Below are 19,424 nucleotides of genomic sequence, written 5' to 3'. Positions count from 1 at the left end.
GCGGCACAGCTCTTACACTTTGGGACAAGGAGACTGCTGGTCAGTCCCGAAAGAAATACCTTCACAATGGAGAAGAAATGACTTCAATTAACTTCTGCCTTCTCTGTAATTTTATATGCCAGGCTAGAATCATGAAGTAGCAAACACGATCAGGAACCCCATCAAAACACATCACTCCTTCAAAACGCAGCACTCCGCAATGAGGACACAAACTATAATAGAAAGAAGTAGCATGATTTTATTGAAATGTTTTAGTACAGTGTTGGACGATCTTAAAATCCTATATTCTAAACCAATACAAGCACTGCAAATGATACATTCCCGAATCTAGTGGGCATCTAAACAAAGGCAGGTTCTAACAGGAGTATCTGCAAGTTGCTTAATATGCTTTCAGTTGGAGGATGAGCAGCTTTGGTGTATATGTATTTCTGTGCCTTTCCTTTTCAGCTAGATACACGTGAGTCCGGCCCCCATTCAGCAGAGCTGGACAGAAAGGAGACATTTGGTGGTTTCGCTTATATGTTTGCATGCAAGCAGCACGGACTGGGATCGGGCCACTCCTGAGGCCACCTTCATCTTCCTTGAACTGAAACCATCACACAGTTGAGGTCCACACTGCCACTGTTGTATGGCTAAGTCTAGTCAAATTAGTTAACATATCAGAACACTTGAAAACAAAAAGTGAGGCTAAAAGAGAGAATCAGTTGTTAAGTCAATAATGATAATGCAAATTTTTATCTGGAGATTATTTTGAAACTAGCTCTCTCAGACTCCATCTTAAGAGGAAATGATACATTTAAATCAACTTTTTTCAGTCATGTCAACGTGTCTACACTTGTAAGCCGAGGCTGTCCACCTGTGCGTGTTTGTAACTACATTTTCATTGGTCTATGCACTGAAATCCCAAGAAATAGATACCCCTCATTTATCAAAACTAAAAATTACATACATCTAAGTAGGCTCTTTACATTATCTCAAGTCAACTCTTCCTAGATAGAGTCAATCCATATCGCACAGCTGACTCTACCAGGCTACAATACCATTGTCTTTCTCAAAAACCATTTTAAGGAACAGGAAAATGCTAGTCTCTGCAATGACCCAAACGGTACTTTTTAACTTCAGTCTCTGCCGTAGTGAAGTTGGAAACCTTAAAGATTGCGGTTCAAGCTTGTTAACGACTTAAAGATTTGGTTTTGCCACCTGCAAAATTTAGATCAGACAATTTCCCAAGTTTTAAGATTCAGCAGAAGGGAGGGACTGTTACTATTCCCAGGCTCTGTCTACGCAGGCAAATTCTCTTCTTTCGGGGCTGAAGAATTCACTCGGTTATGCACCCGTGTGCATACAGCAAAACTCACAGGGACTCGATGCTTGCCTTCTGCCACAGGCCCGGAGGCACCTCACCGAGGAGGATGCTGTCGAGGGCCGTGTGTGGATAAAGCAAGCTCTGCCTCCACGATCGCTCTTGGGCCACCATTTGAACGTTATCTTCACAAAACAATGAAGGCTTACTTATTTGTACTTTCTCTGTAGGCCTTGCTTACCCACATTCTTCATGTAACGGTTTTAGTTAAAATCATCAGTAGTCTAACAGACTTGCTACTTCTGATTACAAAAGGCAAAAGAATATTAAAACAAAGGACGTAATGTTTAAATATGCATTTGGTGGTACTCACAAAAATTCCCCTTTTTATTATGTCAGAAACAATGAACAGACTAGTAAATCTGAGGGGACTTAGGGGAGTCTTTGTTTTGGTGGAAACCCACAACATGAAATTATTGGAAAAAAGGCCAAGTAAAAGCGAGAGCTAACGAGAGGCCATAAAACAAGATGGCGGGACAGGAAGAGCCCAGGATGGCCAGAGCACAGCGTGAGTGGCCCCAGTGACCCTGCAGGGTCTATCTCGACACTTCCTCAATCAGATCTATTGCTGAACATAATTTTGGAATTTTAGAACATGACATTTCAGGTAAGTGATACAGTTATGTGTTTTTCAGAAGTGACAATAAAAAAAAAATCCTGATTGCCTCTGATAGGTCTCATGTTTATCAGAAAGTAAATGTGTCAGTGGCCATCTTAGGCTGCATAAAATTTGGTCAAATTAAGCACAAAAACCACAATGGTTTATTTGAATCCTGGTTACTAAAAAGAAAAAAGTAAAATAAAACCAGATTCAGGGTATTATAAATTTTCTAAGGTTCACTCGGAAGTAAAAGGCTAATTCTGTATACAGGGTTTTACCCAAATGTCCATAGGCATTATCATTATTTACACAGAAGGCTTTAATCTGAAGTCACCTTTGGCAACCTTGAAACATAGAATCTATGAACTTCCGCAGTACAATTCCATACCCGTCAGAACAAGTCAGGATGACGAAACATATCTCATTAACACAGTTCACTTACAAAGATCAAATAACCACCACCCTCCCCCCCAAAACTGGAAATAAATGGTCTTGAGCTTGAGAAGGGGGAAACAATGCATCTTGGAGGATACAAAGATCGGATGCTTTTGCATTATCCTAGAATCGCTGAGTCCTAAAACTAAGAAGTCAGGTGAGCGCACACAAGCGAGCAGTCAGAGCAGGCTGGCCCCACACTCCCCGTCCGGGGTCTAGAGTGGCACGTGGCTGAACAGGTAGGACACAGATTCACCATTGTGTGTTCTTCGGATCGCCTCTGCCAAGATCATCGAGATATCAATAACCTGAAGGCCAACAGAAAAGGGGAGAGGACAGTGGGACACAGCTCAGTCGTATTTAATGAAAAACGTAGAAGCTAGAGAGCCCAGAAACGGTTTCTCCAGCACACAGAGACGTGCGAGCACCAGAACCTCCCACACCCCTTTTCTGTCTTCGAATCACAAACACGCATGGGATCGGGGAAGTAAGACTTTCAGTGCGGATACTCAAAGGCTTTTCAGGGTCCCTGTTAGCCAGAGATCTCTTTTTCTTGGGGTGTCTCTGGTTTAATTTTACTCAATCATGACATGGAAGGTCTCTCTTGCTTTCCAAAAACGCTGCGATCACGTCAGTCAGGGGTCCGCAAACTAGCTTTCCCGTGAAGGGCCCAACAGTAACTGTTCCTGGCTTTGCAGGCCAGACTCAACTCCGTCATTGTAGCCCGAGAACAGCCACAGACAGTAGGTCAACGAATGAGCCTCCCAGGTGCCTGCTGGTGGGACACACTGGGCCCGTGGGCCGTAGTCTGCGGACTCCCAGCTACTGTGCAAAGCTGTTGTGACCATTTTCAAATGCTCGCCCCCTTGTGCCACATGAACCTCGTCGCTGTTGGATGGATTAGAAATCACGAAGCGGGTCACCCGGCTCCACCTTCACGCTTTACTGGTGAGAATGGAGGCTCTTAGCGAGGAAATGACTTGCCAAGGCTCACCGCGACATACAGCCAAAACGGGGACTCAGATCCCTTTGACACAGTTCAGGGCAGTGGGTATAACGTGATTATCAGCAATCCTCTAGGGGCCTCCCAAGGCAGGCAGGGTAGGAAGGCGCAAAGCTCTAAAGATCTTTACCACGGCCTGTGGGTTTTTTCCCCTTCCATTCTTAAAATTGTGGTAAAATACGCACAATGTAAAAATCGCCTTCTTCCACGCAATTCAGTGGCATTAACTGCATTTTCAATGCTGTGTGGCCATCGCTGTTGCCCATCTCCAAAACGTTTTCATCATCCCAGCCAGCAACTCTGTCCGCGGTAAGCACCAGCTCCCCATCCCTGCCCCCCCAGGCCCTGGCGACCACCACTCTAGTTTCCGTCTCTCGACTGCACTACTGTGCGCCCCTCAGAGAAGTGGGATCATACAACGTCTGTCCTTCTGTGTCTGGCTGCTTTCGCTTAGCATCGTCTTTTCAAGGTCCTCCATGTTGTCACCTATGTCAGAGGGATATTCGCCCTTGGAAAGGAATGATATTCCACTGGCTGGACCACACCTTGGTTGTCTACTCACCTGTGGATGGACATTTGGCTGTTTCCACCTTTTGGCTACTGCGAATAGCACTGCTATGGACACGCGTGTGCACGGCTTTTTTACACACCCGTTTTCAAGCCTGGGGGTACACAGCCCGGGGTGGACTTCCTGGGTCACATGGTAGTTCTGTTTAGCTTTAGCCCAGCCTGTTTTTAACTCCTTCTCTAGTGTGGTTTGACTGGCTTACTGTTTCTTTTCTTTTTTTTTTTTAAAGATTTTATTTATTTTTTAGAGAGCGAGTGAGAGAGAAACAGCATGAGAGGGGAGAGGGTCAGAGGGAGAAGCAGGCTCCCCGCTGAGCCGGGAGCCCGACGTGGGACTCGATCCCAGGACCCTGGGATCACGACCTGAGCCGAAGGCAGACGCCCAACCATCTGAGCCACCCAGGCGCCCTGGCTTCCTGTTTCTACCTCTGACCAGCACCGGCCCCAGCCTCTCTCAGACCTGGCGTGAGTCACACCCTTCGTTATGAGAAGCCCCGCGCTCCCCGCCTCGCCCTTGGCAACAGTGACACACAGAGGACTCCGGGCTATGTTTCGGGATTGCACGGAGGTTCCTCGCTACTCGGTTCTGCCTGCCGTGTAGAAGTACCTGAATCTTGGGACAGTGTCTCATCTTGTCCTCTTGCGGAATCGTGTTTGTGACAACAACGGCCTCAAAAGCAGCATTGTTGATCCTGGAAATAGCCGGCCCCGAGAAGATCCCGTGCGTCAGGATAGCATAAACTTTGGTGGCTCCGGCTGAGAGCAGCCTATACGAGAGAAAACAAAAACATGAGGTGTACGCACATGCCCTCTCCCCTTGTGTGAATTAGAGAGCAAAAAGCGTGTTCCAAGACATGTATCATATGATCTCACTGATATGAGAAATTCTTAATCGCAGGAATCAAACTGAGTGTTGTTGGAGTGGGGGGTGGGGTGGGAGGGATGGGGTGACTGGGTGATGGACACTGGGGAGGGTGTGTGCTCTGGTAAGCGCTGTGAATTGTGCAGGACTGTTGAATCTCAGATCTGTACCTCTGAAACAAATAATGCAATATATGTTAAGAAAAAAAAAAAAGAAGAAGAAGAAGAAGAAGAAGAAGAAGAAGAAGGTAGCGGGAGGGGAAGAATGAGGCGGGGGAAATCGGAGGGGTGGACGAACCATGAGAGACGATGGACTCTGAAAAACAAACAGGGTTCTGGAGGGGAGGGAGGTGGGAGGATGGGTTAGCCTGGTGGTGGGTATTGAGGAGGGCACATTCTGCATGGAGCACTGGGTGTTGTGCACAAACAATGAATCATGGAACACTACATCTAAAACTAATGATGTAATGTATGGGGATTAACATAAGAATAAAAAAAAAAATTGAAGAAAAAAAAAAAAAAGCGTGTTCCGTAAAGAAAAACAGAAAACCAATTTCACTCACGTTTATTAGCCTAAAAAAGAACCTTTTAAGGTATGTATTGGCAAAACTCTTTGAATTCCATGAAATCGGGGATTATCAACCATGGAATTGGGCCTACTAATTCTTTGCTGAGCAGCATCCCTGGCCTCTCCACTAGCAACACCCTTCCCCTCCCTCACTTGTGACAACTGAAGACGTCTCCAGATACCGTCGAATGTCTCCCGGGGAGCAAAACAGCCCTCGGTTGAGAACCAAGGGGTTAAACTAATAAAGCCAGACGACCATCATTTTGAGCTATACTCAGTGTAGAACAATTACTGACCCAGTTTGCGCTTTTGGTTTCATACTGTCTTTGAATCCCGGTGTGCACCGTCTGTCCTCAGCATGTCTCAACCGGCCACAGCCTGGGTGCTCCGCGGCCACGCCGGGCTGGGTGGCGGCTCCCACTCCCGACAGCCTGGCTCTTCAATCCTTCGGAGGAGCCAGGGGCTGAGGCGGCTCGAGGGAAGGCCGAACAGAAGGAAAAAAAGGCCCACAGGAGCCCGCAAGATGGTCTCTTTCCTTCTGTGCTCAGTTTTAGGGGGCGCACCTTCTCTGACCCTTTATTTTAAATACACTGAAAGCTCATCCTTGAAAATGAAAACCAGGCCATAAAGGCCCACAGGGTTTTTTCTAACCAAGAAAAAAAGAAGTGGACCTAGACCATCCTTTGGTCTGAAAGGCCTACCACCAAGCAATCAGCGATAATTAGGAAAAACAGGCCCAATTTTTAAAAGCTGACATTTCTCCTTTCTTAATGAGATGCCCTCACACTTGCCCAAACCGTCCCTCATACTTGTCTGCGGCGTGGCAGATGGTACCACACGTGTCAGCCATGTCGTCCACAAGGATAGCCACGCGGTCCTTCACGTCGCCCACCAGAACCATCCGGTCCACTTCGTTTGCTTTCTTCCTCTCTTTGTGAATCAAGGCAAATTCGACATTCAGCCTGTCTGCAATTGATGTGACCCTGCTCGAAGACACAGACATGTAAAATCCCATCAACATGAAGAAAAGCTCCTGTCGTTATACAGTTATATTTTAGGAAGGCAGTTAGCCAACCACAATCAAGATAAGGAGGTCATCAGGTCTCACTTGTAAAGCCAGGCCTGGCCTGGGCTGCACAGTAAGCACGTCACGGGGAGAGACGTGCTGATGTGGCCTTGCGTTCGTGGCAGCTGGTGATGAATGCCAGGTGCCTGGACCACTGGATAAAACCACTGAATGAGAAATGGATACACCATCTGTTAATGTTTGTGCGGACTTTTTTTTAAAAATCACAGGCACGTGCCGAATCACCGTACTGTCCATCTGAAACTAGTATTACACTGCATGTTAACTAACTGGAATTTAAATAAAAACTTAAAAAAGAAGCATAAGGAAATAGCTGTATGCTTAACAGCGTGAAAATACAGTGTATGTGAAAATCAGTAAGAAAAAAAAATCGCCGACACAATTTAAATCAAGTTAACGTAGAAGCTATGACTCGCTCAGTTTGTGGTGCAGCCAGTGGGGACAAAAGTCCCGGCTCAAAAATCCATGTAACACAGGGCGTAGGAAAACGGGCTTCACTGCACTGGAGGCCTTGGGACTTGTAAACTGTGAGTGTCTCTACTCATCCATGGCAAATGCTCAAAAGTCACCTACTCAGAAAGGGCTGGGCTGGCAACAGAAAGAGAAGGTGGCAGGCCAGACACTGTCAGTGAGCCCTGGGCATCCGGCTACAACTCTTCTTTTCCACGCACATGAGACTTAATAGGTATATTCCTAACAAATGATGTTGAGACAATGTACCACACAGAAATCTTGAGCAGAAAAAGCTAGAATAAAACATACAGTTTCATTCCCGTTTCTTCTAAACATGTGTTTACATTCTTTCCAGGAGAAAAACAATACAAGTTAAATCTGAATTAGTTTCGCCAACTTCCCACACCAGTTTCGTGTTCATACTGAGTGTCAAGAGTGTTAGGTGAGCATCCTCCTAAGGGTTACTTTCCCTTGAGCGGGCAACCCAATTGAGCTTCAAAGACCACCCAAGAGTGACCTCTGGTGGCAATATTTTTACCTGCAACAATCAAGCTTCAAAGCTTTTACCAAGGCAGTGGGTTCCAATTGGTCAGATACCTATTTTCTTTGATGACTTTTTTTTTTTTTTTTTGCACGGAACAAAGATGCCATTGATAATGTCAACTGCATGTATCACGTGGTACCCGTGTGGTGGTTCTGTCGGTTGGGGAACAGCTTACTCCATAATAGGAAGAAGATAATGATGTGCAGCAGAAACGTTGGGGAAAAGGAAAGGAGTTGGCCATAAAATCGAAAATAGACGGTCCTAAAAAGCTTGACTTTGCTGGCAGAGGGAGCAGGGGTGGTTGAGTGGGACAGCCTTGAAGGGGATCTGAAAAAAATAGCATCTCAGCGCTGGTTAGTTGATTCTGCGTTTTTAAAATCAAGGGTTGGGGCACCTGGGTGGCTCAGTTGGTTAAGCATCTGACTCTTGGTTTCAGCTCAGGTCATGATCTCAGGGTCCTGCTCAGTGGGGAGTCTGCTTGGGATTCTCTTCTGTCTTCCTCTGCCCCTCCCCTCCCTCTCCCCCACCCCCCAAAATAAATAAATCTTAAATTAAAAAAAAACAAAAAACAGGGGCACCTGAGTGGCTCAGCCAGTTAAGCGTCTGCCTTTGGCTCAGGTCATGGTCCCAGGGTCCTGGGATCGAGCCCTGCATCGGGCTCCCTGCTCGGCGGGAAGCCTGCTTCTCCCTCTCCCTCTGTCTGCCGGTCTGCCTACTTGTGCTCTCTATCTCTGTTAAATAAATAATAAAAATCTTAAAAAAACAAAACAAACAAAGCAAGGGTTGGCAAGTAGATGGGGGAATTTGGTATATAAGATGGTGTTTCAAATCAAAAGGGAAAAGATGGATTATTTAATAAATAGTTTTGGAACAACTAGATAGCTGGGGGGGAGAAAGGGCTGGATTCTTCTTCACTCTTTATTCCAAACCAACTATCACATGGAAGAAAAACTGGAACATTAAAAAGGAAAAAGGCAATTTGTCTTGAAATATATGAAATCATGGGAGAAGAAAAAGTGAGAGATGGGTGAATCCTTCCTAAACCCAGAAGCCGGAACATGAAGAGATAAATGATGACAGAAGAAATGTTCTAAAGCCCTGCAGAGCATAAAAATACACAATGAGGAGAAATGGAAAAACTTGGGGAAGTATCTGCACCACACCCACACGAAACAAAGGTGCAACCTCCTGCCTGCAAAGAACTCCTTACAATCTGGGGCGCCTGGGTGGCTCAGTTGATTAAGCAGCTGCCTTCAGCTCGGGTCATGATGCCGGGGGTCCTGGGATCGAGCCCCGCGTCAGGCTCCCTGCTGGGCGGGCATCTGCGTCTCCCTCTCCCTGCCGCTCCCCCTGCTTATACTCGGTCAAATAAATAAATCTTTTAAAAAACAAAACAAAACAACAAACCTCCTAATGATCCAAAGGAAAAGGCCTCCAGCCAATCTGACAACAGGCAAAGGCATGACCAGGCCCTCATGGAAAAGACACAGGCCGGAGAGGGTGCCGGACCTTGTCCACAGCAATCAGAATTACCAGGAAAAGATACCGTATCATCACTATCTGGTTTATAAAGTAAAAAAATGTCTGCTCAACTGCTGTGGTCCCAGGCCTGGGTAGAAAGTCACCGGCATTCATACTTGGGATGGTCAACTGTCTATCTTTTCCAAAACACCCAATTTTGTCCCTCTCCATGCAAACCAAAATGGCTTTCGCCCTAGTACTTGGCAACTGCCCTTCTAGGAATAGATGATGTTTGCAAATGCACACAAAATGCAGTCGCTGCGAGACCGTGCTTAAGAGTATGCACCACAGTATCTCCAAGTGAGGAACGGGGCAACTCGTGAAAGGAATCAGGATGTATGCATACAATGGAATTAGCACTCAGCTATAAAGAGCAATAAAGCAGATCTGCACAGCTGCGGAATCACTGCTAAGATGGAACGAGGACACGTTTTGAAAATCACAGTGAAGAGGTGTGTGCAGCAGATTACCGTGTGTGTGAACTAAAAAGGGAGACATGTCTGAATAACATAATTCTGACGCTGGGAAGAACGGAGGTCTCTAAAGAGGGAAATGGGGGACATGACCCAATTTGAAGTTCGCGGAACAGGATGTGTATTTTTAGACTATACTGAAAAAACAGGGTTGGGATAGAAAAAGAAAAGGCCACACGAGCTTGTGGAATCTCTTATTCTTTTGGCTTATTAGCTGCCAAAGTAATTTTTCCTGGTTAAAAACAAAGGACCGTGTACTGCATGACCCATCCACTCGAAATGTCCAGAGAGGCAGGAAAGAGATCAGTAGGGGCCAGGGGCTAGGGGGCTGGGGGGGGAGTGGGGAGCGCCTCGCTAGCGGGTACAGGTTTGTTTTGGGGTGATGAGAATGCTCGGGAACTAGAGTGGTGCTGGAGGCTCAGCTCTGTGAATACGCGGAAACCCACTAAGCTGTGCAGTGTAAACAGGTGGGCTGTATGTGAATTGTCTCTCACTAAAACGGTTACTAAAAACAAGTTACATCTTGTGCTCACCTACCTCCGGCCTGCTCGTTCGTCTCTAAGCTTCTATCGGGCCAGCGGATTCACCATATCTGAATGCAGATTCCACCGTGTGACTTACTGAAGCTTCCCAGTAAACGACAAGCATTTCCAACAGAGAGACAACACTCCATGTGCTTTGACCTGGAGGCCCTGGGCGAGGGCTTTGCCGCTGCCCGGCTGGTATCTTTGCAACCTAACTTTCTGCTTCTGTCTTCGATGTATTTGTGTCTCTTTCCTGTCAACGGCCACTTCCTGCCGCTGTCAGAGGCCCGGCCCCACCTGTTCATCGCCCTCCCCTGTGCAGGGAACCAACCCGCCAAGACAGCAGCTTAGCACTCGTCGGGGCCCTTCTAAGAATCAGGACCTCTGCTTCCCTGCGTGGCTTTAATGACAGCTTTCTGGGCTACTCCTGAGATTTTCAGTTCGATTCTAAGCCCCTTAGCCAGGCTACAGGCAGATGAGGGAGCCAAATGAGGCAGCTGCATTTTAAAGAAGTCCCGGAGCCCAACGGTCACTGGATACCCTCATGGCACATTTATCAGCTTCTCTGCTTTTGCACTGGACTGACAGACAAGAGGTCTCTTGTCCCTCTCCCTTCCTGATGGAGACCCCTACACTTGGGCACTAAAGTCCCATGCCACCCTGTCTTCCTTTCCCAGATGGCCGCTGCCCAGGTCTATAAGGTCACGCGGAGTCCACAAGCCTCAGGCCCACATCGAATCAGTCTTCTATCATCCTCGCCCTGCATTCTGAACTCTCTGTAGTGATTGCTCCTTAATTCCCCAAGTCTGCGGAGCCCTTTAGATTCGCGGCTTAGTACCATTTTCTTAGGCTAGTCAGTGTGGCCGCAACCTGATGCTTTCAGTACCACGTGTCGATTTCTGTCTAACTCAGGAATTTTAGTCCAGTAATTGTTCCGCCACCCCACGGTGCTGGCCGCCTGCCGCCGTGTTCTCTGCAGACGCTGGCTCTGGGTGGGCTGTGCCCTCTCGGTGTTCTAACTGGGATCATCAGGCATGAGGCTGTCTTCAGTGGGGAGTGCTTACTCAGCAGTTGGGCTTGTGGAATTCTCCCACTGCAGTCGCTTTTTAGCTTGGGACCAATTTTTGTAGGGATGCCTGCACCACAGGGGGACGCAGAGTTCACCACACATCTGCACATTGCACAGGCTCTTGGTTTGATTTCTCACGAGTGGCTACTTTGTTCCCCCATCCAAACGGCTGGGTAAAGACTGGCTTCCCCCCTGTGCTGCTGGAGAGAGGTCTAACTTTCATCTCCCTTCTCTCTGGAGACCTCCATGTGGGCAGTTAATACCCAAGCCACCAGCCCCTTCCCGGATCTGATATCCAACCTCCAGGCCACTGAAGCAGGGTTTTCAGCTCTTCTTTAGTTCTCGGTCCTGGATATTTCCCTTTTTCTTGGTGCTCTACGACAGAGATTTCTTTTTGAAAACTGTTCTATTTTGGCTTCCACTGTCAGGTGTTTGTAGTAGGAAGGACTAGCTTAGTCAATTGTGTTGTTAATTAAAAGCCTTATTTTCCAATTAGGCTCATTGCTTTTATAATCAGAAAAAAGTTAACTTAAAAAACACCTCGAGGGGGCGCCTGGGTGGGCTCAGTTGGTTAAGCGACTGCCTTCGGCTCAGGTCATGATCCTGGAGTCCCTGGATCAAGTCCCGCATCGGGCTCCCTGCTCGGCAGGGAGTCTGCTTCTCCCTCTGACCCTCCCCCTCTCATGTGCTCTCTCTCTCTCATTCTCTCTCAAATAAATAAATAAAATCTTTAAAAAAAAAACAAAACAACACCTCGAGGGACGCCTGGGTGGCTCAGTTGGTTAAGTGTCTGCCTTCAGCTCAGGTCGTGATCCTAGGGTCCTGGGATCGAGCTCCCCATCTGGCTCCTTGCTCGGTGGGGAGTCTGCTTCTCCCTCTCCCTCCACCTGCCGCTCCCCCTGCCTTTGCACTCTCTGATAAATAAATAAAAATCTTAAAAAAAAAAAAAACACCCAAAAAACCACCACCTCGAGTAAAACATATTCGCTGAAAACAAATACGTGCCTGTGTTTCTTGCGTGAACGACGAAATGGTAACAAAGAGGACAGCTCTCTGCTCTGCAAGTGAAGACGCAGTGCCCTTATTTGTCCATTTATAAAACAGAGCGTGCAGTAATTTAAAACATGCTTCCTTATCTAACACATAAAAAAAAGAACAAAAAGAAAACCACGGTGCATTTTGGCTACCTTTTGGCTCCCCCGGCGTCAGGTGAAACAATGATACAGTTCCTCCACTCGGCAATGTTCTCCCGAATCCACTGCAGGACCGCGGGCTCCGCGTACAAATTATCCACCGGGATGTCAAAGAATCCCTAAGGGGAGAAGTCCTGTTCAAGAGAAGCCTTTTCAACAGACTCCCTTTTCTTAATTGTAACAGAATTAAATCAAAAGACAGGTATGTTCCAGGGGCCTATAGCAGTGCAATCCATTATCTTTGGAGACATATTCTATTCTCTTAGGATTGCCTATATTCTAAGGAATAGGAGAATGGCTTTGCAGGGAAGTGGGGGAAAAGAGGTCTGTTGTGTCTTAAGCACCTTATTGTAAGCCAAATGCTTCTTCGCATTGTATCACAGAGTAGGCACAGCATGGGCCTGTCTTATAGATGAAAGAACTGTAAGTTATGAAGGAGGTTAAAAAAACATATATTACAACCCTGCCATTCTAATTATTTTTGAGAAATTGAGGTGGAATTATAAAGTTTACTACCAAGAAGCCATTCCCCCTCCTCCAAAACTGTTTGGACGCAAGCCGGTGGCAGACAGCGGTAACAACTATTAAACCGCATTTCCAAGTCCAGGAAAGACGAAAACCCAAGAGAGCAATCACATACAAACTCAAACACGAGTCACGTTACCCACTTCAAAAACAATTTAACTTAACAGAGTTAGGATTTAACCGCTTGCATTAAGCCCCCGATCACAACCAAGGGCAAGAAAGAAAATGCTGGAACCTGGATCTGAGAGGCATGCAGGTCCATGGTGATGATGTGATCGGCCCCGGCGACCGAGAGCATATTGGCCACAAGTTTCGCGGAAATCGGAGCACGACTCTAAAAAATAAAGACACAGACTTTACTACAGGAAAAGAGAAGGGAAGAGATACGGTAATAAAATCAACGTTAAGTCATTTAATACTTTAAATTATTGAATTATCAACAAGAAAATTACCTCCTAACAAAAGAGATTCATTCCATTTTATTCGCCCAATATTGACTATTTAACATATACTGTTGCAAGACAGTGTGCTTGACACTGGATAGAGAGAACAAATCTCAAAGCAGCAAACAAACACATACACATGTAACACCACAATTTGTATCCTTCAAATAGTGACCGAGTGGGAAGAACAAGAGGTACCAGCAAGAGGACAGCATGAAGTTTAAAGAGACTGGGAATCAGAGGCCCCTCTGAGGAAACTGCTTTTACAGCGTGGCCAGCAGAGGGGAGAAGCCACTGTTCCGGAAAGGGCAGCACGTGGGACATCACCGAGGCCAAGAGGTCACACCCAGGGACAGAAGGAAGTCCAGCAGGGCCGAGAGAGCGCACGTAAGGGACGCAGAGGCAAGGCCAGCTCCTCAAGAAGAGCGTCTCAAGAACACCGTCTGGCGATCAAGAATTCGGTGTTTCAAGATGGGATGCAAGGTGATTTATTGACACTGTATCCTCTTTAAAATTACCTAACTTCTCCACAGCTTTAGCTTTTATATCATAAATCCTGGGCAGTGTCTACATCAAAAAAAAAAAAAATTTTTTTTTTAAGAGACTACACAGACACAGATTAAACCTAGGAAAGGAGGTCAGCATTTTACTGTCAACAGTAATATTCTCATACCCCAACCCAAAAATATACATGTAAGCTTAAAAGATTTCATTCAGAATCACACAATGTTGTCAATTACATCTCAAAAGTGAAACAAAAAAAAATTTCATTCACAATAATAACAAACGATCCCTATTAAATACACAAGAGTATATTCATGTAAAAACATACACGGGAAGGAATTACATCATAATGTTAACAGATCATTTCTATTTTCTCTTAACACACCATACTTTAAAAAACAAAACAAAACAAAACAAAACAAAAAGGGGCGCCTGGGCGGCTCAGTCGTTAAGCGTCTGCCTTCGGCTCAGGTCATGATCCCAGGGTCCTGGGATCGAGCACCGCATCGGGCTCCCTGCTCCACGGGAAGCCTGCTTCTCCCTCTCCCAGTCCCCCTGCTTGTGTTCCTGCTCTCGCTGATGTCTGTCAAATAAATAAGTTCTTTATTAAAAAAAAAGAGAGAGAGACCTATTACCTTATTGTAATATACTGTGAACATTAGCTACGGGAACCCTCACTACAATGGCATCTGGCGCTTCGGGATGGGGAGCTTTCAAGCCCTCCCAACTCCTAGTCAATTGCAGACCCAACAGGAAGAGGCGGACTCGACCTTGCACAGGGATACTATTCTACTAGTCCGGTGGGAGGAAGAGATGCTTTCATCGGCCCCAGGGAACAGCTCAGCCAGTGAGAAGCCCCCACACTTTGAACTCCCAGGTTCCTCTGAGGGACTTGCAGTTCACAACAGCCCTCCCAACTTCCCCCTTCTCTCCTTCAAAAGCCTACCTCTCCTTTGTCCTCCAGACTTGCCACGCCTTGTTTGTTTACAATTCTTTCGTTCCCAAATAAACACACCTGTTGCTGGTAAAGTAACTGGCAGAGTCTATTCTCCAGGTTTGCATTACTTGGTGATCAGAGGGGCGATCCAGAGAGGACCCCCGATGCCTCCGGGGCTGCTGAGCAAACAGGTGCCGTACCCCCGGAGCTGCTGGGGCTCACTGCTTTATCGACGACCCTGGGGTTTTAAGGTTAAGTTTTTCCCTGGATTTTGAGCTTCATGCCTCGCGTCTAAGCTCTCCGGGCTTTACTAGGGATCTATGTAAGCCCTCGGTTTTGGGGTTGTTTTTGTTTCCATCCCTGAGTACTCATTTGGCCTTCTGGCCCATTCAGACTATTCCAGACGGACCTGTGCTAAGCTTCCGGTTTGATTCCTGTCAGGACCGTTCCTAATGGAACCGCAGCTGGGGCTCCGGGGGTCCCACACACACCAGGTTTGGCCACCGGCTGCTGACAAAATCCAAAGGCAGAGAAAGGAGTGGTGGTGCAACAGGAAAGGGACTTATTTCAGAGAGACCGACACCCCGAAGATAGGAACCAGTGTCTCCAAGACCGTCTCCAAAGTGCCAGAAAGACCTCTAGGTTTATATAAGGAAAACGTGGGACAAGGGTATGTGGGGACATGCAGGTGGGCAGTGAAGATCAGGTCGAGCAGTCATTTGCCCTGGGGTCAAACTGCGGGGCACTCGCCTGCTTGGGTCAGCCATTGCTTGAGGGGGCGATTTCGGTTCCTCTCAGGGGATGCTGTGCCCTCAGGGCCTTTGGCCGGAGTTGAGAGAGAAGCTGGAAAGGGAAATTTCATTAGAAAGTACAGACTCAGGCCAGAATGGAGGCAATGGAAGTCCTCCTGCAGAACTAGGCTGGCCTTCAGTCTGACGCCTTTTCAAAAATCAGCCTGTTCAAACTGGAACTGTGCCAATCTGAACTGTGAAGGCCTTTGGTCCTATTCCCCTTTGGGGCTGGACTGTTCCTCCAGGAACTGTGCTGGCCTTTCATCTGATCCCTTCTGGAACCAGGCCGTTCCTGAAAAGCCTCTAAGAAATGGGATCCCGGTCATCAAAATGCTCTGAGGGCACAATGCTTCCCCCCCACCCCCCGCAGCAATGGGACTCCAGCCGGCTTTATGTTTAAAATCTATGGTTCCCTCCACATGCACATTTATAAATAAAGGGACTGACTTCACCAGAAGTAATTTAGAACTTCAATGGCCATTATGGGGAAGTTTCAATCTCTCCGAACTTCATTTTCTCAAAGCTGAATTGGACAACAACCACGGTTCTAAAACTGAGTAGGATTTCTATTTTAACTGGTATTTTGAAGCTTCCAAACATGATCAGGAATCCAAAATTGCCTCTTTCCAAGATACACTTTATAAACTAAGTGAGGCCAACAATTAAAAAGAAAAAAGGGCTTCTGAGGCCTCTTCTCCACCCTGCCGCCCAGATCCGAGGCAGCCACCTCATGCTCAGGCCCCGCCCCTGGGGCGCCATCTTCTTCTGTTCTCTCTGCACCCTCTCATCTCCTGTGCTCCCCTCCTAATCCTTTTGCCGAACCTTCCTTTCCTCAGAAGCTCCCTCCGCTCTCTCCTCTCCTGAACCAGTTAAAAACTGCCCCTTTAATGTTAAGTCTTCTGAGGATCTAAACAGACCCCCAAGTTTCTTACATTACCTGAACTAAGGCTGAACTTCCAGCCATGGTTAAAGAGTTTCCTAAGATGACTGGGACTCCCATAGGTTTGCTGAAGAATTTAACATAATTATTCCAACTTACCACCCTGGTTTCTCAGATCTTTTTTTTTTTTTTTTGAAGATTTTATTTATTTGACAGAGACACAGTGAGAGAGGGAACACAAGCAGGGGGGAGTGGGAGAGGGAGAAGCAGACTTCCCGTGGAGCAGGGAGCCTGATGAGGGGCTCGATCCCAGGACCCTGGGATCATGACCTGAGCCAAAGGCAGACGCTTAACGACTGAGCCACCCAGGCGCCCCTGGTTTCTCAGATTTTTATCAATTAGTGCACATGCTTGTTGGTGAGGGCCAGGCCAAACACTGGATGAAACTAGCCCAATGGGAAAATCCTGAGGAGGATTTAGAGAAACAGACCCCTATCTTTTGGCAAGATGCTAGAAAACTTGCTGGAAATCTCCACTGAACAATTATGGCTTTTCCTGTCTGTTGACTGGAACCAAATTCTGGCTTACACACAAAAGCTTGATGAATCTGTTCGTGATTATTACAATCGACTCCAAACTGTCTTTAAATTTTTTTTTTTTTTTAAGATTTTATTTATTTGCGAGAGAGAGAATGAGACAGAGCATGAGAGGGAGGAGGGTCAGAGGGAGAAGCAGACTCCCTGCAGAGCAGGGAGCCTGACGTGGGACTCGATCCCGGGACTCTGGGATCATGACCTGAGCTGAAGGCAGTCGCTTAACCAACTGAGCCACCCAGGCGCCCCTCCAAACTGTCTTTAAAGAAAATTCTGTCTTCCTTTAGATGCTGAATCCATTGGGGTTAACATTTAATTTTGTGCTTATTAATGACTGCTCCAGGATCTTTCCCTTTTGGGTGAAAGGACCAGGATGGAATGAGAAATTAAGTCCACTTGAGATCTGACTAATCTGGCAAACCAGCTTGTTCATACCCTAGGTGAGTCACCTAGAGGAAAGATCGCTAAAATTTTCGATGTTCGGCTCCAGCAAATGAAGGCCCCGAAACAAAACTGGAAGAGTAGTTTCTGCTATTATTTCAAGGAACCAGGACATTCGGAAAAGACTGTTACAAATGGAAGCGCTTCAGGCACCTTTGGCCCTCTCGCCAACCTTTCCAATGTCCTAATTCCCAACGACAGGTGTAGAGAGCAAGATGGAGTCCCTCATGTCAAGCAGGAGCCTGTGTCAAGCAGTGATGCACGCAGTTCAGGGCCCTGCAGCTACAAGATATCGCCAAGACCAGCATCAGCTGACACCCCAGAACCCGTAACACGCAGAAGCAGAGGAGGTCTGCTTTGACAGTCACCCCCTAGGAGTTATCATAGTCTCCTGGGTCCTCAAGATGGGTGTCCTGGGGTCCCCAAGGGTGCTTTGTCCTTTAAACTTACATTATTCATTGATTTGTCCTTCCTTATTACTCTATTAGCTAGCTCTTTGCCGGTCCTGATCTGTGAGGTGGTTGTCATCAATAAGATGGGAACCTCCACAGCAGGCACCCGGGACCCTAAGGGTTTTACATTTTTAGGATCCTTCGGATCCATGACTATACCTCCCAGGGTCCTGGCTGTGAGCTTTCTGACTTCCAACTCCGTGGGGTAGCAGGGGTCTTGTACCCAAAGTATGGTGTTAGGCCTCTTGGCCCTTTTCACCATCCTTTTTAGGCATTTACCTAGGGCCCGCATCTTTCCTTTTTTGTAACCTAGCAGCTGCCATATACAATTTCTTAACTATGCAGAGGTCTATTTCCCACTTGGGAGATTTGTACAGATTTTCCCACAATTTTTGTTCACATCTTTCTGCCAAGTTATAGATTACTTTGGCCAGGAGTGGCATGTATCTTTGCAATGTCTCCAAATGCTTTAACTCTTCTTAGTCCTCCAAACGCTTTTTTTTTTTTTTTTAAGATTTTATTTATTTATTTGACAGAGAGAGACACAGCGAGAGAGGGAACACAAGTAGGGGGAGAGGGAGAGGGAGAAGCAGGCTTCCCGCGGAGCAGGGAGACTGACGCGGGGCTCGATCCCAGGACCCCGGGATCCTGACCTGAGCCGAAGGCAGACGCTTAACGACTGAGCCACCCAGGCACCCCTCCAAGTGCCTTTCTGAGGCCATCTCCCTTGGTCTTGGCTCTGGCTAGTTCCACCTCGTGCCCGGCCTGCAGAGGGGTGCACCCTGGACGGGCTTCCACTGTCGACTGCTCCTTGCACAGCGCCAGTCTCGGCTTCACTGGCCTTGCTGCTACCTTAGGGTCTCACCGTCAGAGAGACGCCTGGAAAAGTCTATATTCACATAAATGTATTCCCCAATTTATTATTTTTAGTTCTGTTATGGTCAAGTAAAGCAAGCGTCTGGGGGTCTTTTCTGATTCTTCTAAATTTTCTTTTTTTTTTTTTATTTGACAGAGAGAGAGAGAGAGAGAGCACAAGTAGGCAGAGTGGCAGGCCGAGGGAGAAGGAGAAGCAGGCTCCCCGCTGAGCAGGGAGCCCGATGCGGGGCTCGATCCCGGGACGTCAGGATCACGACCTGAGCCGAAGGCAGCCGCTCAACCGACTGAGCCACCCAGGCGCCCCTGATTCTTCTAAATCTTCTACCACACAACGAGTCAATGACGTGGCATCCCGCCCCCGCCACGCCAAGTGTCATGAGCACACTGTGAAGGCGCACACACGAGGTGTTGTCTTTCCGCAGTGGCAGCCCTATTCCGTCCCAAAGCAAGGTTAACGTAATTACAGAGCAGGTTCAGGATTCCCAACTCAGTGACATTTCACCACGTGGTTAACCCGGCTTCTTACCTTTCACACAGAGCAGGACAGAAGACAAACCACACAAAAAGAAGATAACACAGGGGGCAGGAAGTGAAGGAACCAAACACGCAGTCAGCCCATGGGCGCGCAGTTGAGATAAGGTGTCAGTCCAGGCCAGGTCGGCTCTCGGCACTCACTTTTTCTGATATTCAAGCAGTGGAGGATCTCAGTTCTGTTCAGAG

At 47.2% G+C, this 19,424-nt stretch overlaps 1 protein-coding gene across 1 annotated transcript in view; it reads right to left on the bottom strand.

The window, feature by feature from the left end:
• Positions 1-215: 215 nt before the first annotated feature.
• Positions 216-19,424, bottom strand: part of PRPS2 (phosphoribosyl pyrophosphate synthetase 2) — a 38,557-nt gene continuing 19,348 nt past the window's right edge. Inside the window, exons 3-7 of the mRNA XM_045874620.2 lie at positions 13,023-13,121; positions 12,257-12,381; positions 6,208-6,381; positions 4,577-4,736; positions 216-2,707 (exon numbers count right to left, since the gene is read on the bottom strand). Of these exons, the coding sequence (XP_045730576.1) occupies positions 2,615-2,707; positions 4,577-4,736; positions 6,208-6,381; positions 12,257-12,381; positions 13,023-13,121 (651 nt within the window). The 3' untranslated portion in view covers positions 216-2,614. The remainder of the gene's footprint in view (positions 2,708-4,576; positions 4,737-6,207; positions 6,382-12,256; positions 12,382-13,022; positions 13,122-19,424) is intronic.

This window comes from Mirounga angustirostris, unplaced genomic scaffold, assembly GCF_029215605.1.
Source record: "Mirounga angustirostris isolate CCGP_5_RB_7025 unplaced genomic scaffold, mMirAng1.0.hap1 SCAF_11, whole genome shotgun sequence".
NCBI lineage: Eukaryota > Metazoa > Chordata > Mammalia > Carnivora > Phocidae > Mirounga > Mirounga angustirostris.
The sequence above is the reverse complement of the archived record's forward strand: the minus strand, read 5'-3'. Positions and strand labels throughout refer to the sequence as shown.